Source organism: Lathamus discolor, chromosome 10, assembly GCF_037157495.1.
Source record: "Lathamus discolor isolate bLatDis1 chromosome 10, bLatDis1.hap1, whole genome shotgun sequence".
Taxonomy (NCBI): Eukaryota; Metazoa; Chordata; class Aves; order Psittaciformes; family Psittacidae; genus Lathamus; species Lathamus discolor.
Genome location: NC_088893.1, coordinates 10,309,206 through 10,336,622, shown reverse-complemented (window position 1 = coordinate 10,336,622; position 27,417 = coordinate 10,309,206). Strand labels below are relative to the sequence as shown.

Below are 27,417 nucleotides of genomic sequence, written 5' to 3'. Positions count from 1 at the left end.
TTCACCCCAGGTCCTTTTCTGACTGCAGCTTTCCAACCACTCTTCCCAACTCTGTAGTGTTGCATGGGGTTGTTATGACCCAAAGGACATGGCACTGAGCCTTGTTGAACCTCATACCAATGGCCTTGGCCCTCTGAGACTGACAAGTCTGCAGTTCCCTGGATCCTCCTGCCAGCCCTTCTTGTAGATGGGCAGCACATTTGCTGATTTCCAGTCAGCTGGAACCTCCCCAGTTGGCCAGGACTGATGATGAGTGATGGAAAGTGGCTTGATGAGTCCCTCAGTCCCCCTGGGTGAATCCCACCCAGCCCCAGAGACTTGTGTGTTTGTCTGGAGTAGCAGCTGGTCACTGATCATTTCCCCTTGGGTTATGGGGACTTCTTTCTGCTCCTTGTCCCTGCCTTACAGCTTAGGGGCTGGGTATCCCGAGAACAACTGTTCTTGCTATGAAAGACTGAGGCAAAGAAAACATCAAGCATCTAGATGAAGTTCTAGCTGGGCTTTGGCCCTTCTGATTTTCCCCCTTCATAACCTCATGACATCCTTGCAGTTCTCCTGAGTTGCCTGCCCCTTCTTCCAAAGACCATAAACTCTCCTTTTCTCCCTGAGTTCCAGCCAACATGTCTCTGTCCATCAAAGCCAGTCTTCTTCCCTGCTGCTCGTCTTTCGGCACATGGGGACGGCTGCTCCTGTGCCTTTAATTACAGTGCTCCAGCTGCCAGGAGTCTCAAACACCAGCAATGGCCAAGGGAAGGGCTTTTGTCCCCTCCCTTTGCCTGTCCTCTGCCTCTGAGGGTTTGTTTTCACTGGTATGATGAATCCGTTTCCCAAGGAGATGGGTTTATGAGCACGTTCATTCCTCTGGCAGGAGGGAGGATGGCCGGGCTCGCACGTTCTGTGCTCTGCTTTCTGTTCAGCAGATAGCAAGTGCCACCCTTCCAAAAGCAGCAGGGAAGCAAAGGTTTGACCTGGCTGACCATGGCAGTGCCTGGCTGTGCTCCTGGGATGAAAGGGGGAGCAGGGAAGGTGCCTGCTGCTCCTCTCACCAGCATCACCCCAGTCTTCCCCCTCCCCAGCTGCCTCTGTGAAAGCATCCATCCCTGGTAAAGCACCTCATACCCTGGCTGACCGCAGCTTTTGCTAGCATCTAAGAGCAGTATCGGTGCACGCACTTGGGGTTTGCAATGTGTGTGGTACCCAGAGTGGTTCTTAAGGTTCAGATGAGCAAGGGCTGTTTTGAAAAGCCCCTGTGGCCTTGGGTGCTATTCTCAGCAGAGAGGTGCTGTGACCCCAGGCCCCCCAAGATGAGTGGTTTGCAAGGATTAAGGTTCCTTTCACTGCTGTTTTTACACTTGTGCTTGGTTTCTCAGGCCCACATGTAGAACTGCAGCCACTCTTTCACATCTCCCTGTGCCACATCAAGTCTCTTGATGTGAAAGCTTGTCTCTTTCTGAAACTTGAACCCAGCCACCTGAACACTTCTTCCCCTTGTTATTCTTTTATTGGAGCTGTTTTGAAAGCAGGCATTAGCCATAACCTTTCTATCTAGGGGCACAGAGAACATTTTGCAATGAGCACACATCCCGGGCTGTGAGGACACCGTCATTTGGCATCTGGGGTAGCTACACCCTCGTATCAGACACGTTCCTGTGGGGTGATCAGCTGCATGGGGCACTCATGGGAACCTGTTGGTGCTGCTTGTCCCACTGCAGAGTACAGCACCAGTATTTCACCCATCACTGCCTCCTGGGGAATGCACTATGGCTGTTCCTCAAGCTCCTGCTGGCGGTATGGGCAAACCCTGTGGTACAACTGCTGCCTCTTGCACCCTCGGCCAAAGGACCGAGGTTTGTCTTTGCCTGACACAGAGCAAAGTACATCCAGCTCAGCCGGGAGCACAGATGCTTCCCCAGGGTTTCAGTGACACAGCCTGGGTCTAGACAGAGCAGCTCACGCTGGAAGCTGGAGTTCACACAGATCTGGGAAGGAGGTTATCTCTCCTGGTAAGTGTTGTAAGAGCAGGACACAACGCTGATTCCCCTGGATTTGGCAGTGAGTATCTGCTGGAATTGCTGTGTGTGAGATTGCTGGGAGTATTTTGAGGTGGTATTGAGCCCTTACAATCTTTGTCATGAAAAAAGTGGATTTGATGCTTCTCCACCCATTCAATTTCACTTTTTCTCCTGTTTTGTTACCCTCCCAATGGCAGGAGCATACAGCTGAATTTCAGTGCAATATTGCCAGCGCCAGTGAGAGTGGGTTGGGAAATATTTACTTGTTTACTGTCCTTGGTAAGGTCATTTCTGCACAAGTGCATATATATTTAGCTATTGTATGTATCTACATCTCCATTATCTGTAGACAGCACCATACAGATCTGTGTATAAACAGGGAAACTGGAAGATGTTTTGTTGTGCTAGACAGATAGATGCATAGATGAATATCTCTAAGTTCAAAAGTTTGAGTGTTTATTGCAGGCCCTATTGACTGACATTGTGGTTGGATAAAGAGTATTTATGGTATGTTTGTAGTCAGGTGTCCTTGCTGAAAGCTGTTTGCTGGCTGTATTCGCACCGTACTCTCAAAGATCCTTCCAGTTAATCCTTCAGGGATCATTAAAGATAGCCAGCACCTGAACGGTGCTGGTGGGGAGGCGCACACAGTGGATGAGGATTCCCTTCATTTATCCGGTGGTCTGAGCCCTGGAAGTGGTGAGCAGGATGTGGATGCTCAGCACCTTGCTGTAAAACGGCTTCTCTGGTTTTCACCATTTACACCAGGGTTTGTAGACAAAGTGATTTTTAAACCTTCACCTGCTTTTCTGCTTGTTTGGACTTCAAACAGCGGCAGACTTGGATGGTTCCTGTGCTGCCACTCCAGAGCAGGGCTGCTGCAGAAGCATGGATGAGTACAGCTGTGGGCTTTACTCCTCTATTGCTGGTCTCTGCTGCCAGCGTTCCCTGGGACTGGGAGGAAACACAGATGTCTGGTACGGAGGCTGTTGGGATGGGAAACATGAAACACTGCGCAATGGGTGCAGGGCTGGTCTGCAAAGCCCGGTGCTGTCACTGCTCTGTTCTGTCCAAGAAGCAAGCCACAGCACTCGCATTGCAGCAGAAAGGAGTGAATGATGACTCTGCTCCCTCTCAGCTTTCGAAGCAAGGTCTTACCTTGCTCAGGATGAGCCCCACACTGCAGGACTCCTGCACCCTGCGCTGTAGCTTCTCCAGCTGGTGGTTTGGAGCTTGGGCTGAAAGCAGGCATGAATTGCCCTGCAGGAACAGGGGTAACAGGAGCACATTGTGGTAGGTCACTGCTGTCTGTCCCAGGTTGCTTTATCTCCTACTTGGGATTATAAAAGCTTCTGGGGGGGTGTCTTTGGAAAAGTATCCTAGTCTCTTGCCTAGTTCTCTGTTACCTGTTGCTCAGCCCGGTTGTCCTGGTGCACCTCTTACTGCTTCAGGTGGGGCTGAAGAAAGAGCATGGTTGGTGTAAAGTAGGATCCCAGCCCAGCGTGTTGCAATGACAAGTATTTTGCATTCTTTATGGCACTTAAGACCATGATGAAAGTCTTGGCAGCAGAGGCCAGTGTGTGCCCGGCATGTTTTGAAGCTTCCCCTTTCCAGAAACAGCAGTGGGGAGTCACTGTGCAGCTTGGACAGGGAGGGATTACACCAGGCACTTCCAAAACACAGCAGATGCCCAAATTATAGTAATTTATAGGTTTGTAACTTTGTGCTTTCAAGGGATAGAGAGCCCCAGCTAGAAACACAAGCCATTGCTGACTGAAGGGGTCCTGATGAAGGGACACATCAGACCTTCAGCATCTTTGTGAGGACCCTCAGCTGCCATCCAGCTCCCCCATCCCTGTTTTAAAACAGGACTGGTGAACATTTCACATCCCACCTTGGAAAGGTGCTTGGTCCTCAAAGATGCTTAGAGCCCAGTCCCTGCTTCCCAGCACGTTTGTGGCTCTGATGCTCCCAGCACCCTCTCCTGGCTCTGGTCCTCCAGTCATGCAAAGGAAAGGCATTAGAAAACTGCAGTGGCCGCTGCCAGAGGTACCTGCGGTCTCACGAATGACTTCACTGCAGGCATAGGCACCGGAGCAGTGGCAAGAAGATGTCTGACCACCAGCTCTAGAGACAGTCTGAACGCAGCTCCCCACTCTCACCACCTTCTCAGCAGCTGGGGGTGGTTCAGGCTCCATCGCTGAGCTCCACAGCCCCAGCCCAGTCCTGGGAAATGCATAAACAGCAAACGGCCTCTGGGGAGCCCCTGCCAAGTCCTCGCTCCCTCATGTAAATATTTTTTCCTCTTAAGTGGATGCGAGTGTGAAAAATGGTTCCTTAATCTTTTTTCTCCCCATCTGAAGGAAATGTTTATTCATCTCTGGGTGGGGGCTGCCCTCGTCTTGAGATTCTTCAGCCACCGGCCCAAGCAAGAACCACACTGCTGAAAGCACTTCTTACCACCCCCAAAGCCATGCTGCTCTTCCTGCCTCCCGAGCTCGCTGGCATCAGGTCAAATGGTGCTTACCACAATGGATGCCTGTCAGGATGTTACATTGCCTAGTGGCTGTTGGATGGAGGTCCTGTGGGCTGCAGTTTGGTTAGGCAGCACTGAAGGAGCCTTCAAAAACAATGTAAAATATCCATAGGGTTGCAGGGTCCCTGCTCCAAAGCCTGAAATTCCCATCCTATTGTATTGGACTAGTGTCTGGAAACGTGGGGCAGTTTTTTCTGAGGAAAACTGGAGCAGAAGCCCTTGATGCCTGCCCTTGGGAGCAAAGGGCTCAGGGGGAGATAGGCTGGTAGAGAGAGGAATGTAGAGAAAGGAAGTGTCTGCATGTAGCAGGGGCAGTAGAAACCCCAATGTATCTATGCACACACAGGGGAGTAGGAGCGGAGGAGCTGCTCAGGTACCTGTTCACTGGGGAATCTGTTCTCATATTCAGATGTTTCATTACTGTCCATTCACCTCACCTGGTGTGTCCTGCTTGGGAATGGGTGGAATCAGGCATAGGCTGTCACCCCTCTCTTCCAGCTGAGATCTCATGAAAATAGGACATCGCTGCTGGTTTCAGAGAGGAAGTGTGTCAGCGCAGTGGGCAGCCTCTCACAAGGGAACGATGCTGAGATAAATCCGCATCAGCCTTGACTGTAGGTCTTCTGTGGTACCTCACCATAACCTAGATATTGCTGTGATACTCTGCCTTGACATGAGTCTGGCTGAGCAGGGGACTTTATAGAGACAAGTTGAGGTCAAACACTGGATTACAGAGCTGCTGAGTGGGACGGGCTGTACAAATGGCTTTGTAGCTAAAGAAGAGGAAACAAATGGTTCTCTCATGCTCAGATGAGAAACACCTTTGCATCAGCCCACTAATTTGATATGGAGAGACATTGACTTTCTAGGCTGGGCTTTAGGATGGTCTTCCAGGGGGTTCTGCTGGGCATTGCAGTGCCTTTCCTGCCGCTGTGCCATGCCTTGCAAGGCTCTGTTTAAGTTGCCTGGTTCAAGCAGGACCTCTTTCCACTCCACTTGCTCTGCGTCAAAGATCCATGTGGTTAAACCATCAATCACAGACTTTCCACTGGGATGTGTGTCTTCCCAGTCCTGCAGTGCCACGGACAGTGGTGTAAGCCAGAAGATAATGTGTGAAATTGGTTGTGATGGGGAATCAGTCAGCACTCTGCATGATCTTGAAAGCCAGTCTGTAGCTACCACAGAGATCTTTGGTGTGGAAAGTGGGAGGCAAAGAGAGATGCTTGCCTGGTTGTGCTGGAGGGATAGGTGCTTTCACCAGCCCTTTGAAGTGCTGTGGCTCAGAGACACCCTTCCTGTGTCTTCTCCTGGCAAGCACAGGTTGTCCTCTGCTTTTCAGCTTCATGACAGTGGAGTCATTTGTTGAACTTGCCAGGGTTTTGCACCATTGTTAGCACTCTCCCTGCTGTAGAAGATGGAGCCCTGAGCAGTGCCAGTGGCTGTGGCAGTGGCTATGGAGAGGCAATGAAGGCAAGTCCCACCCAAACCTGGAGGTCCTGCTGTATCCAGCTGAGATACAGTTGCAGAGAGTACAAGTATATAGACTTAGGGGATATGGTAGTGAGGAAGGCACTAATCTGGAGATGCAATCCTCCCCTATTGGAGTTGATTCGTATCACTTCGGCACAGCAGCTGAGGCAACGGGGAGGCTGTAGAGGGAATACCCATGGGGAGAAAATGTGAGAGCAGAACCACAGAAAGATCTTTGTGACTCAGAACAAGAAGGCCATTCCTCACCGACTGCATAGCACGATTTGTTCATCTTATTGAAAAGCTGGCTGTGTGCTTCCACATCCCTCTGGGGCTCCCTGCTGCAGAGAAAGACCCTTCTTAAAAGGGGATCCTCAGGGTACCTATTTATAGCGTGGAAACTGCTCCAGGGGAGTCACCCAGCCTCGAATGAACACCCCCCTTCCCTACCCGCAGAGTGATGCACAGCCTGCTCCTCCTGCGGCCCCAGCCCCTCCTTCACGGGGCGCAGCTGACATTTGCTAGCAGACTGTACGGGACAGTTGTGGACACCTCTCCCTGGCACGGGAGGTGATGACACCACGGCTGCCACCGCTCCGGGCTGGCGGCGGCAGCAGGAGGCAGGGAGAGGGGCAGGGTGCTGGGCTGCTCCAGCCGGGCTGCCCCTCCATTGGCACTGCAGGGCCATCAGGTGATGGGAGAAGAGTGCTGCTCCCAGAAAGGAAAGGTCAGGGCACAGCCCCGTGGCAGGAGGGATGGGGCCAGGGGTCTGGGTTTCGAAGCATGGCTTGTGGATGGTGGCCAGGAGGGACAGAAAGGGGGAAAGGATTGCTGAAGTGAAGCATGGGGCTCCCTCTGCCCAAGTGCTGGCCAGGGGCACGATGAGCTCTCCCTACCAAGGCCCCCCTGGACCTTAGAGGGATGCTAAGCGGGGGGGGGGGGTGTGCTGGCATTGCACTGGCTCAGGTTTGGTCTCAGGCTGGGCTGATTCCAACCCTCCCTGTTGAGGACAAGCCACTTGGATTCACTTGTTTGGCTGAAGGATAGGATTTCAGTTTGCTCCAGTGACATGGCAGAGCTTTGGGGATTTTACTTGCTGATAGGATTTGCAAAGCTAAAGGCTTATAACAGTCAGAGTGATTTTGGGATGTTTTCTTCATTTGCCTAAGAATTCTCTTTAACACGCAAAACTCAAGAGGGGAAAGATAATGATGAAACCAGATGGAGCCAACTCTTACAGCATAGGTTTGGAAAACCGCAGCTTGCTGGGGGCCTGTGTCTGTAAGGAGGCTTTCATTAGCTCTGCCATTAAAGTCATAAATGCAGTACAGACTGGTGGTAGATAGAGAAGGACTTTAAGGAGAATGGTTGAAAGGACAGATGGAGGCAACCAAAGAACAGAGGCAAAATGAGAGTGTGAAAAATGACAAAGAAACAAATGAGATGAGAAATCAGTCCTGAGGGTGACAATGACTCAAGCAGGAGTAGGAAACTCAGGTTGGAAAGCAAGAGGCTGGATCCCATGGGACAGGAAGGAGAAGGTAGAAAGGGACTGCAGAAGAAGAAACAGGGCTGGAGAATGCCATGACAGCAGGATTTGTATTTCAGTGCAGGCAGTTGGCTGGTGCCTCTTCCCTCCTATGTTAGTACTTCCCTTGTCTGCTTTCAGCCAGTATGGGTTTGATTTAGTGGATCGAAGCAGCAGGATGAAGGGAGGGTGGGCAGCTTGTCAGTGATAGGCTGAGGAAGTTGGGGCTGTTCAGCCTGGAGAAGAGAAGGCTGCATGGAGACCTCGTAGTAGCCTTCCAGTACCTGAAAGGGGGGCCTATAGGGATGCTGGGGAGGGACTCTTCATCAGGGACTGTAGTGACAGGACAAGGGGTAATGGGTTCAAACTTAAGCAGGGGAAGTTTAGATGGGATATAAGAAAGAAGTTCTTTACTGTAAGGGTGGTGAGGCACTGGAATGGGCTGCCCAGGGAGGTTGTGAGTGCTCCATCCTTGGCAGTGTTCAAGGCCAGGTTGGATGAAGCCTTGGGTGGGATGGTTTAGTGTGAGATGTCCCTGCCCATGGCAGGGGGGTTGGAACTGGATGATTTTAAGGTCCTTTCCAACCCTAACTATTCTATGATTCTATGACACAAACTTGCGAGGGAGCAAGGATGGCCACTAGTGAGGCAATGCATGCACAGTGTGTTCCCGGCGCAGGGGGAGTTGTCCGAGGCAAGTGGCCAGCCTAATTTATGCTCCTAGGGCCAGGAAGGTGAGTGTTGGGTTATTTTTAAAGACAGCCTCCTCTGCCTTATGCCGTGCTACCTCCTGCACTGGGTTTCCAGTTTCAGGAAGAGCAGGGGACAAACAACCCCAACCAAATAAAAGCGTTCTGCTTTTACCGTAAACAACATCAGAACTTTTTGTCTCAAATCATTCTCTTCCCTCCTGCCTGACAGAGCCAGTGCTGGAAGCCCTGGCCTTGCAAGCTGGTGCCTCATGAGGATGGCCCGGGCAGGGATCAGGCAGGCGGTGGGGCAGGTCCTGGCACAAGGCAGTGGGATGATGTTTAAACACAAATGACCCGAGCGGTCAGCACAGTCAGAGCACATCGTGCCAGTTAGCTTTAGGCCTCACTGGGCTGAGCCATGCAGTGGGACCGTGCTAGGGAACCGGTGACAAACTGGAGCTGGAGCGTTTCCACCCAAAGCAGAACAAGCACTCAATTCACTGAGAGGGCTAGTGAGAGATAAAGGGAGGTGTTGTTTGAGCACTCAGAGGGAAGGCAGGCTGTTTGACAGGCTCTCCTTTCCCTTGTCTCCAATGCCTTGCGCAGGGATCGGTTCCTCCTGGGAACGGGAGATGCTGAGGAATAGCTGGCTTACTGTAAGCAACTGGTATGCAAGAAAAAGCAATGTGCATCTGCAGACTGCAAGTAAGGATTTAAGTGGCCCAAGTTATGTGTTTGAACACAGTGAGCACAACCCTGTCCCTGCCAATGATCAAATAAATCAGCTGGGACAGGGCATTAAGACCAAATGAAAGGATGTGGAGGTGATTTTCACTGGAGATGGGTGAAAAAGTGACAGCTGATCCTCCTGTCCAGTAAAAATCCAGCAAGTCCTGGCCCTGGGCATCCAGCCTGGGTGTCACCTTCTCACTGTGCCATTCTCGGGGCCAGGGATCAGAAGACAGCAGTATGAACCCAGTCTCTAGTGACGTCCCATCCTAGCCCAACACTGGAGAAGGCACGGAGCATGTCACACCTCTACGGCGCTGCTGAGGTATTTTCCCCTACCAGCCCAAACTTTCAGCAGGCTCATTACAGCAGCTTCAGGGCTCCTTTGCACTGCTGGAGTGGGAAGAAAAGCCAGGGATTTTGTCATGGGAGGAAACTCCCACTGCAAACCTGAGATGCTCCATAAGCAGCTGGATCGTTTCTGCCTTCAGTGCTTATTTTCCTTCAGCGTAGGAAAAGAGCCACATCTCGGCTGACAGGGCACTGCAGAGCAGTCCCACACCATGGTGGTGTCCGAGCCAGAGCAGGGATGTCCCTTGTGTTGTGCTCCTGATTCCAGCATTGCCCGCAGGACCAGACTGTCTGTCCTGTGCCTTGGTTTTGGATGCGGGTGTCCCTTCTCTGTGCTGCATATTACGGTCCTGATCCCAGTATTTCTTTCTCTTGTCTTGTTTTCCAGCCAGTACAAATGTGATGATAGGCACAAGGTGGCCTAAATCTGACTTTGGATTGCGTAACCAAGAACTCCAATGGATGGGATGAAATGCTTATAAGCATCCCCAGAGCACCACAAATCAAATGGCCTGAAAAAAGAGTCCCTACCAAATGCATTGCTTTCTGAATAGAAGACATATCTGGGGTGAGCAGCATCTTGATTTGTAAACAGGGCCAGACAGGCCAGTGTAGTGCCTGCTTGTTCTGTGGCTGCTGCTAGCTGTGGTTTTCAAGTTCTGATGTCCAGGAGTGCTGAAAGAATTCAAGGTGTCTTAAAAAAGGCATTTTTAAATGTGTTTTCTATTGGAGACCTCCACCTGCAGATGGAGGTGCCCAGAGAAAACCAGTGATGGACAACAGATGAAGAAAGCCTGGCGTCCATTTCCAAAAACATACTGTCTACCTCAATGTACCATCTTTATTTGCCTTATTTTCCAGCCCTCCCCTTGTATTTCCAGCATCCTCTTCCTTGTAGAAGACTCAGAGACAAGCTCATGCATTTGGAAAGTCCCTTTCCAGTCCTTGGCGCAGGGCAGGACTGGGTAAAGCAGTAACTCCCAATTTCCTCTGAGCCCCGTGGTTCCTTCCTGAGTGGCTGAAGCTCTGTGTGGAGCGATGATGGCCTCAAAACGAACAGCAAGCTCGCTTCCTTCTGGGAGGCTGCTCTGCAGCGTGCCAAGGCAGGACTGGGAGGGTGTGGAGCAGCCACGCGTGCCTTTGCAGTGAGTGTGGCTGACAGGTATGGAGACAAACCAGGACAGCCATCTGCCTGCCCCGGCGCAGCGATGGCCTTGGCGATAAGCGGGAGATGCAACCGCAAGGTTCAAGTGGGGAGACGGGGTTTTCCCAGAGGAGAGCCATGGGAAGGGGTTGGGTGCCTGGGCTTTGGCATCAGCATCGCTCCCACAGGTTTTGCTGCTCTTAGTTTGGCTTTATTCTTTATGTGTCTTTGTTTGGCTATCGTGGGGTGTCTCTACAGCAGCTGTGGTCTGGAAGGGACAGGTCAGTGTAGCTCACCTCTCCTGGTATGTCCATCATGCGCACTTGTCAGCGGTGAAGGGGCTGCTATTTGCAGTGCCTGCGGTAACACGAGTGCGTGCCATGTGGCTAGTGTCAACGCTGCTTTGCTAAGATGGTTTTGCCATGAGCAGCCCCAGAGGACGTGTGGAGGAGCCCATAGCTACACTGCTCCCCAGGGAAGGTGGGAGCCCAGCAGGAACGGAACCAGGCAGGACCCTGGCTGTATTAGGGGTGTAAACTTATCCATGGTCCAGAGCTGGAGCAGTCCTGCTGTGCAAGGCATCCTTGGAGTGACATGGAGATGCCCCCAGTCTCCACTGTCCATAGCTGTCCCTGAAAAGCAGTCTGGGTTATATTGCCACTGGGTAGAGATTGTTCTGTTACTGAAATACATATGACTCAGTAGTGCCAAGATGTTTGTTCAGGCTTTGCATATAACCGCAAGACCTCAGTCCTCTCTGATGTACAAAGGCTTTTATGTGGGGTGCTTTTTGGGTTGCAGGAACAAATACAGCATGAAAGTGTCACTCTGTTCCACAGTGACAAACATCTATGATGCAGGACCCAGATTAGAAACCAAGAGTGCTAGGCTCTGCACTCTGCTGCAGTGACTTGTCTCACATCAGTGTCCCTGTGCACTTGCCCGCAGATGGAGCCTGCCAGGCAGACGGTGCCTGGAAGGGCAGCATCTGCAAGTGGTGTCCAAAAGTTTGGAGAGAGGATGCTTCATATCTGCCAGATACTGTCATTTCTTGGCTTCCACAGCAGGAGTCTGAACCTCAGCCCCATCCAGATTCACTTAATGATGAAACCCTTTTCTTCTTCTGCTAGTTTACCTGGAGTGCAATGAGGATGCATGTAAGACAGCTACCATCAGGTCACTGAGCCTTACCACTGAGAGGGTGAGAATGGAGCTAGATCCCCAAAGGAAGAGACACAACCTTTTGCACCAAGAGGGCAACATTTGCTAACAGCGTTAGAAAACCATTCTGTGTTATATCTTCGACTCATTCAATCAACCAGGTTGGAAAAGACCTTTAAGATCATCAAGTCCAGGTTATATTAGCTGGACTTGAGTGATCCTGTTTAATTTGAAAGTGACTGCATCCCCTGCGAATGAGACATTTCCCGTTTTCCTTAACCCCAAGTTAAATTTCCTTCCTTCAGCTGATGACAAAAAAAGTTGTTTTTGCAGAGAACTGTCTTCCTTTCTCTTTGCTTCTTGCATGATTCACCCAGAGACCCCACATTCCTGTGTCAGGGGATACAAGAAGTGAGACTAAGGAGGCAATTCCATCACTAACATCAATGCAAACTGGGCCAGAGAAGTCTGCCATGCTAACGGATATGTTTCTGTACACATGCTAATTATAGCATCACCAAAGCCAGGTCCAAGCTATGGCTTTGCCTGAGGAAATCCCCTGTGATTTTAGCTACGAGTTCCAATTACTGTTTGTTACAAGTAAATGACTAATAGAAACTAGACCTGTTAGGTCATCCTGTGCATTTCTGAAGGACTCCTGTGCTGTAGTATAAACACAAGGATGGGTATATTGTGCTCAGAAGTCACTCAAGTTTTTCATGCTGTTTGCCCTGTGCAGGTCAATGGGGTGCCTTTTCCCTGGACAGAAGAGTCTGAGCCCCCCAGAGGCACACCTTTGCCTATGCCTGTGTCTCCCCTGTTTTACCTCTTTGCTCCCAGCAATTCTGTTTGGATCCTCCTTCCTGAGCTCCCTGTTCAAGGAGCACAGCAGAGGCTCTTTGCACATTCCATGCCTGTGCCATGCTTCTCACCGTACGCATCCTCATCCCCAGCCACAGCTCCTACAAAGGATGGTGATGCAAATAACAAGCACTTTATTGTTAATTATAGAGTCAATTTAGAGATGAGCAGCTGAGTGATTAAAGGGCTGGCTGGACTGGTTTTTGAGGCGAGAATAATAGAGCTGAGGAGATGCATGCATCTAGCCCTGCTCCACATTTTATCTTCCTTACATGGAAGTTGTTAACATTTGACTTCCAGTAATTTATGAAAAGCTCAGTTATGATTTCCACGTGGACTCCCTCTGGATGGATTTCCATGCCACAGAAACCACTCTTTCATTGCACATCACGGGTTCTTTACTGGCCATTTTAGCACGCAGTTGGAAACACTATGATCCTGAGCCCTGCTCTATCCTCCCACTGTCACAGCGAGCCCTTGTGTCCCAGGGTCCAGTGTGGAGGAATCAGACAGTTTTACAGAGCTGATGGTCACTCTATAAGAAGTTGGAGGCTTTCAGATTTCAACACCGTTATGACTATGTAACTGATTTAAAATACAATAGACCTGAAAGCCCTTCCATATCAGACCATCAAAGGGCTGTAGATGAGCTGCTTCAGCCTTTTGTAAATACCAGGGCTGTGATTCCTGCAGAAGCTTCAGGACCACCCATTTTCAAATGGGGCTTCAGGTTTCAGCTTCACATCACAGCCTGTGATTGCTGCAGGGTCATGGTGCTGTGAGGTAAGAGTTGGGCCTTCCTAAAGAGCAGGAAAATTGCAGTAAATCAGTCACTGAAATGAGAACCTGGTGTCCCTTTAACATTCTGGCCCTGCCGTTTCTTCATGTTCCTGGAAAGGTTTTGCTGGGCTCTCCTCTAGCTAACTTCTGCAAGGGCTGTCTCACTTCCAGCCCCCTCTCTGGAGGCCAGGAGGACAGGTCTTGCTTTTGTGTTGTGTGCGGCTGAGATTTGCACTGGGAAGGATGGGTTAGGCAATTCAGGTTGCAAACTCATCTGAAGACAGGAGTAGCTGCTGCTGATGGAGGGCAAGTGCAGGGGCACATGAGGAAGGGGAGCATCCATCAAGTGCAGCAGGTCACCATGACTGAAATCATGAGATCATCAACATGACAAGCTCCGCCTCGCAGGGAAGTCTTTTTATATCTCAGTGGCAGATGCCAACCATTTGCTCACTCGCTGGAGAAGGCGCTTGCTGGAGAGCAAAGCACAAAAGCCCCTGAGGGCTGCTGTGGTGCAGTCACCAGCTCCAAGCCTGGCTCTGGGAAAACAGGGCTTCTTGCTGCGGGTGTTTACCCAGGTGCCATGCCTGTTCCACCCATGGATTCCCGGCCGCTGGCTTCACACTGTTTGTGCTGCAGAGCTGGGTGCTGCCCGCTGCAGGGCTGTGTTGTGTCTGCCTGGGATCCCATCTCAGTGTGCCAGCCGCTGCTATGGCAGCTCTCGCTTTGCTTTGATGAAGGAAACCAAAGCATAGTGTGAACCCGGTGTTTTCCACACAGCTTCATCCCTATAAACCCTGGGAATATTTATAAGCCCTGGCACAAACCTCTGTGCTCCACCCTTTGATGTGGATGAACAGGATAAAGGAAAAAAATTGGACTTACTCTCATCAAACAACATCTGTTTCTGAGTGAATTATCCAAGGCAATCCTGGAAACGAGACTTAAGTTCCAGAGCTGCTTTTGAAAAAGTTACTGGAGATCTATTGCACAAGAGAGAAATAAAGGATGGCCGGGGCTCCACTTCTCCCTGCCCACAGTTGTGTATTTCTAATAGGGTTGCCACTGATTTAGTCAGATGACAGAGCCGCAGGCCTTCTCAAGAGCAGTGTCCTCCAAACAGCTTCCCCGAGCCACGTGTGTCCTGTGGGACAGTGACTGCGCACCATGGCTGTGGAGAAAGCTGTGACAGGGATGGCCGTGCTGCTAACGCTGCTTTCATGTTATTTACATACTGTTAGTCAGAGTCACCGCTGCCACCGGAGGGGAAGGACTCGCAGTCTCCAGATGGTTTCTTTGTGCTGAATCACTTACATTTACGTAAGTGCCTTTTCCCAAGCGATAGCAGACCAGTCTGCTTCAAGGAAATGTCCAAAACCTGTGGCTTTTCTTCCTTCTCCCTCTTCGGTTTGCTTTCCCCTGTTCTCTTTGCCTGCTCCCTTCTGAGCCATCAACATGCATGCCAGTGTCGTTTTTGAGCTGCTGTGCACTATCCCAAGGGGCACCAGCATATCCTTTAGTTCCCAGTGGCAGCAGCATTACCTTGCCAGGTGAAATGCTGTCAAAATTCAAGGCTCTAAAAAAGAAACCCTGACCTTTACCAGCCCTGTAACCACCCCCTGAGAAGAGAGCGCGCTTCCTGCACCGCTGCAGCGGTAACGTCTCACCAGTTTCTCTTTCTGCTTTGATTCCCATTCATCACAGGAGCTTCTCTTTCTCCCCATGCACCTACTACAGCCTGGGTAAAAGGCAGCCTGAGCCCTGAACAAACCTGATCTGACCTGGGCAGCCCCTGATATATTTCCACATCTCTGGGTGCAGTTCCAGCAGAATGGGAGCAGAACAGAAACTGGTGACTTCCTCCTCCTTCCTTCCTTAAGGATGCTTAAAAATACAGTCACCAAAGTCATGTTTAGGAACAGCTGCTTTTGAGCTGCCCCATGGCCTGCATCCTCTTGCCAAATACAAGTTTGTGTAATACGATGGAGTGGTTTGAAATGGCAAGAACTGAATTTCTCCCATAATCACCTCTCAGCTGCTGCCCTGTCCCTTGTCCTCTTTGCCACGTCCCAATCCCAAGAAGTGAAGCAGGTGGATAACACACAGTTCTGGAGGATATGTTCTTCTAAGGGAAAGGAAGAGCTTTGTTTGAAGAATTTTATTTGTGGGTAAAATGTCATCTGCTATGTCTCTGAGTCTAAACTAGCATCCATGGTACCTCATTAGTCACATTAGTCAGCAACTAACATTGGTGTTAGCTCACACATTCAGCAGGGGATGTCAGAGCTGCACAGAGCTGGCTGAAGGTCGGGAGATTTGGAAACCAGACTTGTGTCACTTGTGGCTCTGGCTTGCTAAGCAACCTTGGTCAGATCCTAATCCCTTATCTGCTGTATGGGAGAGATAACACTGCTCCGAGATCAGCCGATGAAACACACTGGTTTGAAAAGGGGGGAAATACTTTAGCGCTGACGCAAACAGGCAAATGCCTTCCTGTCCTTCCTCCTGGTCACCTCCAACACCAGCTGCTGGCTCCACACCATGAAGGAGCTGCAGGCAGGAGCACCCCTTTCCTTCTCAGGGAGGGTCACAAGAGCCATTTCTGCTGTCTGGCCTCACTTCAGACCCTTTCTGGCATCCCATGGGGTCAGCGCTCAATGCACGTCACACTCTGGCTTTAGTCAAGGAAGGAGAAGAGCAGCACACAGGCGGGCTGGGTGGAAGGAGCATTGGAGGTGGGTGGACACAAACCACCGTGTCCTTCCCTGATGAGGCTCTGCTCCTCCCCAGCAGGAAAGGAAACCCTAGTGCCCACCAGCTCCGGGTGTATGGAGCAGGCTGCGGTGGCTCAGCAAGGCACAGAAACCAGTAAGTGTGGTGACAGTGTCTCCCTGCACTCTGCGTAGCCCCCGGGCTAGTGTAGGGTTTGTAGGCTGCCTGAGGATAAGGGACGTGGTTGTAAACCATTTCCCACATCCTAGGCCGTTCCACCCATGCCCTAGGGATCATAGATCATCTGCATTGGAGCTTTGCATGGGAACAGTGCCTGCGAGAGAGACAGCCGCAGAGCTGCACGTGGGAGATGGAGGGAGAATGTCCTCTGTGTCTTGCACTCTCTTGTTGCCTCTTTCCCCCAGGAAGAATCTCGAGGGAACCACAGCAGCATCACAAAAGCTCACAGCAAAGCACAAACAGGAGGGGTGTTCGGTCTGTTTCTGCAGGGGGAGATGGTAATGCCCGGTTTCACCTGTCTTGAATCCCACGTGTCCCCATCCCTTGTTCAATGTTGACAGCTATCCTGGAAGGCAGTATTTAGGTGAGAACAACCTGGGTAGGTGTGACTGTCAGTTATGGCGGTAGGAAATGCATCAGATTCCCTTAAAAAAGGATTCTGTGCTCTGACGAACCACGGGACAGCCGGTTTGGATGTTTACTCATGAATTAGAAGCAGAGATCTGAACCTTCATCCCCATTTCCTTATCTGCAGCTGGCTCACTGGTTGTGTATTAAGCCTCTGAATCCAGCTCAGTCCCTCTTCAGTCCCTCTTTACTAGTGATGATATGCTAAGCATGGAAAAGCTTACCCTTTCCTCTTAATTCAGTAAAAATGAAGCCTTCTTCCAGGGAAAAGGAGCAGATTTGCTTTTGCTTGTTACCTGTTGGACCCTTGTACCAATAGAGCATGGAGGTAGCATGAAGGTGATGGCTTCATGCAGCTTTGAGGACACTAATGGCTTTGTTATGGATTCACAATGGCTTCTGTTAAGCCACCTGGCCTTGCCAGTTTTACTCCTAATTTCCTGAGTTTGCACTTTCAAACCGGACCTTTAAGAGCCATTTAGCTCTAGAGGGTTGTGGGTGGCTGCTGCCATCTCATGGAGTCCCTCAAAAGAGCTGAGAAAGATGGAGTTGTGTGAGCATCTCCCCATGTCGCAAGGCAGTATGGAGAGGATATTCTTGCTTTTTGTGACAGAAAACCAGACCCTGGCTGAACACTCGGTGTGTTCCCAGAAGGCTGCCCCTGACTTTCTGAAATAGCAGTTCTTTGGCATTTTCTCTGGCCCCAGGTTGTCTTGCATAGAACAATTCAACAGACCACCCAAAATCCATTTACAAGGCTTCCCACAAATCCTCGAAGCATTTGAAGCAGTTGGAGGACATCAGTCTTCAGACCTGAATTCCACAAACCATGACGCTAAGTCTGGATTTTCATTGCTTGAAGCCAAATGTCCACAAACATTTACTTCTTAAAACGCAGGACTCTTTTTAAGTGTGAAGCTGATCCAGGCAAGCACTGAACGACCTGCTGATGTGACACTTCTGTCATGTTTGTCAGATCCCTGCCCCTTTCTCATCCACTGTTTGCAATTCTCATCTATGAATTTATATCTAAAAGCAGGGCAGGGAAGGCATCTGGGTTTAATCTCTGTCACAAGGCTCTTTTGCTCCTGGTCCACCTCTGTTAACTGAGGCTGGCAGTCTGTCCCTTCAGAAACTCCTGGGCCAGAAGGAAACCAGTGGAGCCTTGGAACAGCTTGACCCTAAGTGTGATCCCACCTCATCAAACTTGAGAAAACAACCATGCTCTGCTCTCCCATCAGAGAATTGGCTGCCTTCAGCTTGATTTCCATCAGTGGCTGATTCTTTTGATTGTTTATTTGCAAGTAGCCTACATGGCCACAAATCACAGTGTAGCAGGAAAACAGAGAACTTGAGAATTAAAGGGAAAAAACACAGTTGTAAAGAAGTCAGTCTTGGGGCGTCTGACGTGGTAATGCCAACGTCACCATCACATTGCTACTCAAATGCCAGTGACACTTAACTGAAAGGTCCTCCACTCAGCAGTGCTCCTACCTGCTATATTTCACAGGACTGCAGATCGTTAGGGGCTGGAAGGGACCCCTGAAGATGATCCCACCCAAACCCCGTGCTCAAAGCAGGGTTGGTGAGAGAAAGTTGCTCAGAGCTGTGCCCTTTGTGGCAGGAGGGGAGCTGAAATCCTATACCCATTCTTTGGTAGGGTGCGGAGTACAGAGGTAGATAGAGGATGAGGATGCTGTTTGGGTATTCTGTTGTTCCTAAAGGGAGAAGGATGTTCTGCTCATTGTTAACTTTTTTGGTTTGGTTTAAAGCCCATATTAGCTGAAATAACTGCATAGGAGACTGGGTGTAAGCCCAGCTTAAGGACAGATATACATTATGTTGGCATCACACCAGGAAAAAGAAATTACAGTGTGCCACAAATGAAGACAGAGGCATTGCCTGCATTACCTGGCATGCAGGGCTCTGGTCATAACAGCACACTTACCTCTGTCATCACTTCAGGTCTGCAGAGCACTGAAAGTATGTGGTTCTTCATGTGGCCATGAAATCATGTTTCTTGTACCTTGAGAGCATAGTGAGATCCCACATGCCGGCTATTTGACATTTACATCATGTGTACATGCAGCAGCTCCTGTTTCAGAATAAAACTCCTCCACAAGGGCTTCAGAAACCATCATCCCTTTCTACAGTCCTCCCACTTGCCCTTACAAGTCACAGTGGCAGGATTTGAGTGAAGTCTATCAGCTGCAAAGAGTCGAGCACACAATAGCAGCACATGCCCTGGCGCATTGCGCTGTTGTCAGGAAAACACAGGGAGGAAAATCATTATTTGCCAAAACCCATAAAACCCCAGAAAAGGTTTACACAAGGCTCCTAACTCTCCATCAAGAGCTCCTGCAGGGGAATTGTGGGATTTTACAGTTTGATTTAATAGTTTCTAAGAAAATTGTCACTCTGTTGGGAACCACTTTCAATCTCTTCAATGGTCATAAAAAAGCAAAGCAAATAATGTCCTCCTCACTTCCCCAGAATTCAAAAAGAGAAACAACCACCACCCCCCCCCCACCCCCCCACCCGGCCCCGAAATGCTGGAGCAAGCAAACGAGAGAGAAATAAGATAACAGAGCTTTTAAAAGCCTGTTGCTTTGCAGCTGTTCACATTCTGGCTACTTTCCAGTTACTTTGGTGATCCTCTGCCAGGAAAAGAAGAAGTCCTTCAAACCTAGAATTTGATGAGGACATTATTTCTCAGAAAAGTAAATGAAGATCCAGATTTAGGATTTAATGATGGGACTGCAATCTGCATTGATTTAAGAGTCAGTGATCATTACCAAGACCCTGGCATGATGAAGTGTTATCCTAGCGGTGAGAGATGCGTGTTCTTCAACTGGTGATACAGGACAAAGAGGACTTGGGTCTTCAGAGAAGTTTGATACCCAGACAAGTGAAGATGTGAACTTACAGTGGTTCTTGGCTAGTGGGGAGCAAGCTGGACATGTGGTAATAACTGATAGTAACTGGGAAGCTGTGTCAAAGTTTGGCTTTGTTGCGTTGGCTGCTGGATCCTTGTCCCATAGGAGAGCTCATGGGGAGGGAGTATAAAGTAAGCACAAACTGGTTCAGGGGAAAGTGACCAAAAGAAATACTACCCCTGAGCTGATGGATGCATTTTAAAGTGTGAAGAACCACTGCCAGGCATTCCCGAGGCCATGAGCTGTAGCTAAGAGAACGCTGTGGTGAAGGAAAGATGCTGTGTCAGAGCCCTGCAACAAAACAAGGAGAATCATCATGTGTCACCCAGAACATCACCTCATTCAGCCAAGTACAGATGCCCTAAAGCACAGATTTGGGTTACAGCAAACTAAAAGGGCTGAGACATAACTTTTTCCTTTCTTTAGTAAGTATGTACATACAGTTGCCTAAATCTGGGATTGGTACATTTTGGGTTTTTTTCTGCCCTTACGTTATACCTCGGCTTCTTATCACACATTAATTGGTTCTGCTTTTACCTTAATCTGTGAAGAAGCAACTGATGGTTCATTTCATGTTGTTGTGCCCTAAGACTCTTTTTTATACTCTGCACTCTAACATATGCTATTTAAAGGTTATAGGAAGAATTGTTGGCAAATGCTAGATGACAGGTTGCTGAAACATGATAAAATAGCAAGAGTTTCCAATGAGAGACTGAAGAAGCAGGAAAGGAAAGAGGGTAAAATCCATAGACAGTCTGTGCCAATCTTTACTAGGTTGGAAGACCCCCATGTAGATGCAGAGACTGTGCAATGTAAGGCTGACACTGTCTCGTTTGCCTGGAATGCAGGGAGGCTCTAGAGTGAAACCTCATTTTGCTCTGCCCTCACTCCATCCCAAATCCCATTGATGCTCAGGGGAAGAGCTGCTCACCTGCCTGGCAGATAGCTATATTAGCCTGAGGACTGGGCTTCTAAAAGTGCCAATTTCTCTGGGCAGCTAGCTCAGATGGAGATTTCCACAGTGTACGTGCCTCAAATTGAATGAAGCAAGTCTTCTAAGATTTGCAAAACCATTCAGCAAACCACTAAGACAATCTACTGCCAACCTACAGCCTGGGGCCAGGGAGGGAATATTTTCCTTCTTCGTCTTTTCCTTGTGGGCTATAGTTGATTCCCATTGATTGAAAAGGTCATTTTTTGCTTTCTCATCAGATCTTCACCCTGCAGAATGGCTGCCCTTAAGCCTGGGATGTGTTATGACTAATGACCAAAAGTGATTTCATTATTAGTCTTCCACCTCTTCTAGGGCTGTACTGAAACAAAATAAAGGAATGTAAATCAGTTATATCCAGCCGGATTTGTAGTTAGCAAGATGAATGCATGCGGCCTGTCTCCACACATCCCCTGCTTTGTGGGATGCGGGTGGTCCACCCCACTCATCGTGTTTGTCTGATGAGCAAACCCAAGCTGCCCACAGGTGAACAGGCACTGCTCAAGAACAGAGGCCGCAAAGTTTCTTCAGACGACTTCTGGTTTGAATATTATGCTTTGACTTGTGAACCCTGAGGAATTCAGATCTCAGGGCAGAGGAAATGTTGGAAGAGGTCAGCGCCGTGCTCCCTCTGTGTTACTCGGAGCAGCAAATAGCAGGCGTTCCAGGGCAACATCTGATTTTCTGCTTTTATGAGGCAGATGTTTAGGATAAGTGATCTGCTGTTTATTTGAATTGCCATCTTCCAAACCTCCTTCCTACGTGCGCACACACATTCGGAGACCATAAAGAAGGATTGTTCAGATTATGCCGCTATTTGGGTAGTTAGCCCTGTCTTCCATCAGTGCCTGGACAGGACTGTGTGCTGCAAACCCAGTTCCCCTTGCACATCAGTTTTACAGTGGTGTAAATCAATTGGGTCTAATTCCTTTCTCAATGACACTAGTGTAAATCTGAACTAGCTCCACTGACGTCAGTGCCATAGTGTCAGTGTAAAGGAAAGTTAGACTCCCTTGACTTCAGAATGTTGCTGCTGATTTATACCAGAACAAGAGCAAAAGTCAATGGGCTCAGCATGTCCTAGCACTGTGTTACTGAACAGCAGGCCAGGGTTTGCTCTGCGATACAGTGGTGACGATGGAGACAAACTCCATCGATTTTGCTTCTATTAAGTTGAGAAATGAGTTGGATCTTCACTACAGTTTGTGTGTCAAAGAGCTCCATATAGTCGGTCATTGATGAAAAGGATAAACCAATGCTTCTGTATAAAGTTATTAGTCCCGTTGCCTGTTGCTATTCCAGGAGAGTCATGAAGGGATCAATCTGACCATTTGGCTTGTGTTGTGATGATGATGATGGAGCACAAGGCAGTATATCCTCCTTACATCTTGATGGACACCATGCAGGTGTCCATGGAGGAACTGGTGGTCCAGCTGACGGCAGAGGGGCACGTGGAGGAGCTGCCCTTGCAACTGGTGCTAAGAGGAGTGGGAATGCTGCCTGCACTTTTTTCCTCTGAGAGGACACAAGCAGTTGTTCAGGCATTCTGTGCTGGCATCATTCAGGGTGTTAATCCTCACTCACTTGTTTCTCTGCATTTTTCTGCCTTGTCTCTAAAGGGCTTGACGTGAAAGCCTGGATGTAAGAGGGGTTCTGGTCCCTCTTTCTGCTCTGCTGCGGATTCAGCCTGCAAACTGTGGCTCTGAGCAGAAGGAGATGAGAAGTGGATGTTTCCTTCTGAAGCTGTAGGGCTTCCCAAACAACCTTGCTGTTTAAAGAGACTTTGGCAAGGAGGGTCTGGATTTCCGGAAGCTGCGCTTTTGGAAGTTAAGAGAGCCCAGCGGTAGACTCAGAGTCCATCAGCCTTGCTCCATTAAGCCGTTGGAGACAAGCTGATTTACACCCTTCTTCTGTGGGCATCTGGCCAATCTCCTAATTGTTCATAAGTGACTTTCCTTTCCATAGCACATGTTTGCTCTGAGTGGCTCCGTCTGCACACAGTGAAATGCAGCCATGTGTGGAGTAATTGCTTTAAAGCCAGCAAGTCAAAACAGGGTCCATGTGAATCACCAGGTAGCCTGGAAGTGCCACAGAGCAGGACAGGATCCATTGACTTCTTTTGGACCCTTGGGAAGAACCAAGTCAAGACCTTGGGGACTGGCCTGTGCAGGATGGGAGTGGTCAGTAGCACCACTACAAAGACCAATTAGGAAAGGAGGCAGTTAAATCACAGTGACTGAGGGATGCAGAGTCAGAACATAACCTTGCTCTGCTTCATGGCTCTCTTTCCTGAATGTAGGCATGCAATTTGTTTAGAGAATTCCCTCCTCCTTCCCATTTGAATTCTTTACAACAGTTGGCTTTGCCCTGGGAGCTTACAGCATGGTTCAAGTTTCCTCATAAGCTTACAAGCTCCATCTATAGGATAGTCGAAGCAGAAGCTTTTGGCTTCAAGCTGATGAAAAAGGGCAGAGAAGCTTCACGCAGAGATTCCAGGTTTGTTCTGGAAGAATTCCAGCAAGCTTAGCATTCCACATTGCAGAAAGTCACTGATCTCATCGCTGTTACTTCATATTTGGGTACAGCTTTCCTCCCCCATTAAACTGTCAGTCCTCAGCCCCATGCAGCATGATTGTGGGGCTGTTTGTTGCCTGTGGAAATTATTCCTGGAGTTGTGGAGCTGCTATCATTCCATATGCGCAGTGTCAGGGGTTTTCTAAAGAGCTCCTGACCTTCAAGGTTTCTGGGCTACAGTTGTGACACCTTTACATAGCCCACGGTGCCCCATTGTATTGGGTTTGCAGGGCAAGGTTTTGGTAGTGGCGAGGTGCTGCAGGGTGGCTGCTCTGAGAAGCTGCTAGAAGCTTCCCCGATGCCCAATGGAGTTGATGCGGTTCTAAGATGGACCCACCACCGGCCAAGGCCAAGCCCATCACTGACAACGGTAGCACCAATGGGATAATGTATCTAAGAATGGGGGAAATTTACTGCACAAGAGCAATTGCAGTGGGAGGGAGGAGTGAGAATATATGAGAGAAACAGCCCATGACCCACAAGCCTATAGTTATATTCTGTCTCCCCTGTCCAGCTGAGGAGGGCAGTGATAGAGGGGGTATGGAAGGAAGAAAGAAGGAAGGAAGGAATGATTTGCACAAGAAATGCAACTTCATTTTGGATGCCCAGAATTCTTCTGAGAGAGGCACTGTATTCCCAAAGAGCAGCTGTTTTTTCCTCTCTGCAGATGCATTCTGGTTTAAATGCTGCTTCCTCTTCCTCCGCACACAGACCATAGTCTTCAGCATGTATTTATTAAAATACCACTTTCAAGTGAATAAAAGCACAGGCATATCCAGTACTTGTTCTTTTCTCCACCTAAAGATAAATTTCCCGTTTTTCCATCTAACATGTCTGTCATTTGAGTATCTCCTCAATCAAGAAAAAGCCCCATTTCTTCCCTGTTGTAGATTCACAGATATTAAAACCAGAAGGAAATGTGTTCCCATCTCCTGGGCAGCTGACCTGAGTGTGTATGTAGAGATGCATCTGTTTATTCCAATTACTCCATGCAAAGAAGCTTTGCTGTTTGGTAGCTACTGTGGGAAGATCAGGTACTAAAGCACCCAGTTGTCCAGGGGCTGTTTTGGGTGGTGTTCGGTAGCTGGGAAGGGGCCCTATGGATAAGATAGTGCCAGTGGGCATGGTGTGGACTTCTGGGGAGGTGTAATCTCTCTCCTGCCTTCAGCATCTGAATCCCTCGTCTACCCAACCTCTACCAGGCTGAACTGATGGGTTTTTTCTTTCTTTCTCTGTCCCACAGAGATCCCTGGGTGTCCAGGCATGGTCGAGAGCTGAATGGGCTGACCTCTCTTCCTCACCACCCTGAGCTCATGAGGGCTCTGAAGAGATTGAGTGGGATCATGACCTTGCTTCTCTGAGCCTAGGGATGCTGTGGGAAGTGATTGCCTTGGCAAATGTCTTCATCCCAACCCATAGCCCATCGTGCATCACCTGAAGGAGAAGCTGATGGATAACCAGAGGACCAGGAAAGGCTCTACTAGCCTCAGAGGACACAGATGGGGGACCGGCACTAAGAGAGGCACTTTGCAGGAGCCACTGCATGTGAAACAAGCTCTGCAAAGAAGCTACAGGAGCCCTGTGAACTGATGGAGGGGAACGTCCAAATCACCACAAAAGGCGCAGAGGGCTTTCCCTGGCACAGCATCCTTGGAAAGCACTTTCAAAGGGGAAAGGGGTGTCCGGACCACATGGCTGTCTCCAGTGGCTGGTTTGGAAGAGGCACAGCAAGGTGAGGAGAAAGCAGGATGCGCTCTCATTGCTGACTGAGGCTCCAGCCGGAACAGGAATCTGACCAAGACTGAGAGAGAAGGAGCATGGAAGATTGCTTTGATTCATTCTGTGCTTGTTTCTCCTTCTGCTGTCTTCTCTGTCTACCTCTTTTTCTCCCTAGGCCTGTGTGTACTGCATGTGGGGCCCAGACCCTCACAAACAAGTATTAGCACAGGGCAAATCTGTGCTGCCCAGTGCAGTGCTGTTGCTACGTGGGGCTGACTTTGCACAGTGCGGATGTAACGTGGCCTTCATTTGCTCCTAATGCCAACAAATCTGCAACTGTAATGCCTGGACTTCAGACTGGAGAAAGGCTTGAACCTGGCAATCTTTTTACTTGCAAGCAGTCACATGCTAGCATGGCCACCCACACTTGGGAGACAAGTTTTAACACCCGAGCCCCAAAACATTATAGAGCATCCTTCCCTCTCCTATAGGTGTGGACATGAGCATGCTAGCAGGCTGCACACTCATCTGTTCTTAAAGCTCATTCAGCAGAGAAAGAAACAGAGTGATGGGGGCTCCGGCAGAAAATAGGAAAAACTGATCCAAACCCATAGGAAAATGTGCACCTCCTAACGCAGCTGTGAGCCCAGCCGGGCGGCTGCAGGTCTCTGTTCACTGAGCTGCTCCCAGAGGCCTGGGCAAAACTTGCTGGTACCAAGCTGTGCCGGGAGCCCCATCTCAGACCTTCTCCCCGGGGCTTCCAGCTGCACACCCCCTCCCTCACGTGCAATCCTATTTATTTATTTATTTTCTTGCTGTTTGATGCAAAGCTGCTAACGAAGCACCCTCCCCTCCGACATCCGCAGCCGAGAGGGGCCGGAGGGAGGGAGCGCGTGCTCTGTGTGTGTGTGATGGGAGCGGGCAGAGGGACGGGTGCATGCCTTGGGCGGGCACACGGGGTGTGCACATGAGGCAGGAGGAGAAGGCTGCAGTGAGCCAGAAATGCTTTCCCTGGGGTAAATGTGCGATGCTGATCTTTCAGGAATTGCAGACAGGGTGGGGAAACCTCGGCTGGGAAGGACGGAAGGGCAGCATGAGCTGTGCTGTGCTCCTCTAGCCAGGTTTTCTCCATGCAGCTGTGTGTGCAGGGTATGAGTCTCTGTGCATGTTTCCGGGCCGGATTGTGTCCTTCCACTGCTTGGAGCTGTAGTGAAGCGCGTCCACATCCACTGTGTGGGCATCCTGGCTTTGGACACTTGCGGGGAGCTGTATCCCCATCCAAGGAGGTTCCCACCAGTGTGCTCACAAGGGTTTAGTACCTGGCAGCCTTTTCTGCTCTGTCCAAAAGAGATAACCGTGTACAGACTCACTTAACGCAGCCAGCTTGAGATCAGGGGCAGGAGCCTCTCTAGACAATGCTGTAGCTGTAATGGTTCACGCTCAGCAGGTGGTTGGAACTAGATGATCCTAGGGTCCTTTCCAACCCAAACCAGTCTGTGATCCTATGATTCTATGGCTGTTCTTATCCATTTTGCTAAAAGGCTGGCACACCAGCAGCATCCAGGTATCCCATTTTGTGGAAAGCCTGTGTGTCCCAGTGCAGAGGGGAGCCATTTCTCTGGGAGAAGGGCTTCTCTGGTGCCCTGCTGCTCTCCCGCAGCTCCCATGCTTAGGAGGGAGCCAGGGTTCCCGGACATCCCTGGCAGGGCTCCTGGCTGCTCCAGGGGAGCCTGGCTTCTCCCATACCCTTCCCTCTGAGATGCCCCACCAAGGCTTTGTCCAAACCTGTCTGGCTGCTGAATCGAAACATTTCCCAATCAAAACCTGTTCCTCAGAAGGTTCCTGGCTGCCTCTAGTCACTCATTATGTACCGGAAGCGCTGCCCTTGGGACTCGTTTTCAGGTTAGAGACGTGCATGGGATCGTTGTAGTTCTTTTTCTCACAGATCCTCCGGTGTGCAAGAGCAGGTTGCAGTAAGTGAAATGGATACACTTGCTCTGGTAATCTGCCAGCATGGCCCAAAAGCAGTGACCTGCTTATTGCTGATTGCTTCCTTGCAGAGTTGTAAGAGTTGGAGAGAGAAGATGCGTATTACAAATCCATCTGCCTATGGCCCTTCAGGCCTGTTCTATGTGTTACATTTACTGGTGGTGTGCTGGGTCTATTTTTAAATGCCCTGACACCAGGGTTATTGTGCTGTCCTTTGGGAAATTGCTCTGTAGTCCAAGTCAGAAGCTGCTATTAGTATTCCACCTGCATTTCCTCTTGAAACTTCATTCCGTTATTCCTAGTGATGCTCTTCAAATACCTGCTGCTCATGTCCCAGCCAGGCTCCACCACTGTACTCCTCTTTCCTCCTCCAAGAACTTCTCTGTATCCCTGATCGCTGCTGCTCCTTCCCACAGTTTGGCACAGAATGAGCCTGACAATTCAGCCGTGCAGTTTTACCAGGGATCCGACTGACCAAGCAGCAGCCAGGATCTCTGGCAATGCCTGGTCTGTGGAGCTGCAATCCCCTCACTGCACATGGGATGCAGGAAAGGGGCAGGCACAGAGACGTTTCTGAAAGCACT

General features: G+C 49.7%; 1 protein-coding gene across 1 annotated transcript in view; it reads left to right on the top strand.

Moving 5' to 3' along the window:
- The window catches only part of ADRB2 (adrenoceptor beta 2), a 33,469-nt gene extending 6,290 nt beyond the window's left edge, over positions 1–27,179 (top strand). The window contains exon 2 of the mRNA XM_065690711.1: positions 24,369–27,179. Within this exon, the coding sequence (XP_065546783.1) occupies positions 24,369–24,403 (35 nt within the window). The 3' untranslated portion in view covers positions 24,404–27,179. The remainder of the gene's footprint in view (positions 1–24,368) is intronic.
- Positions 27,180–27,417: the final 238 nt, after the last annotated feature.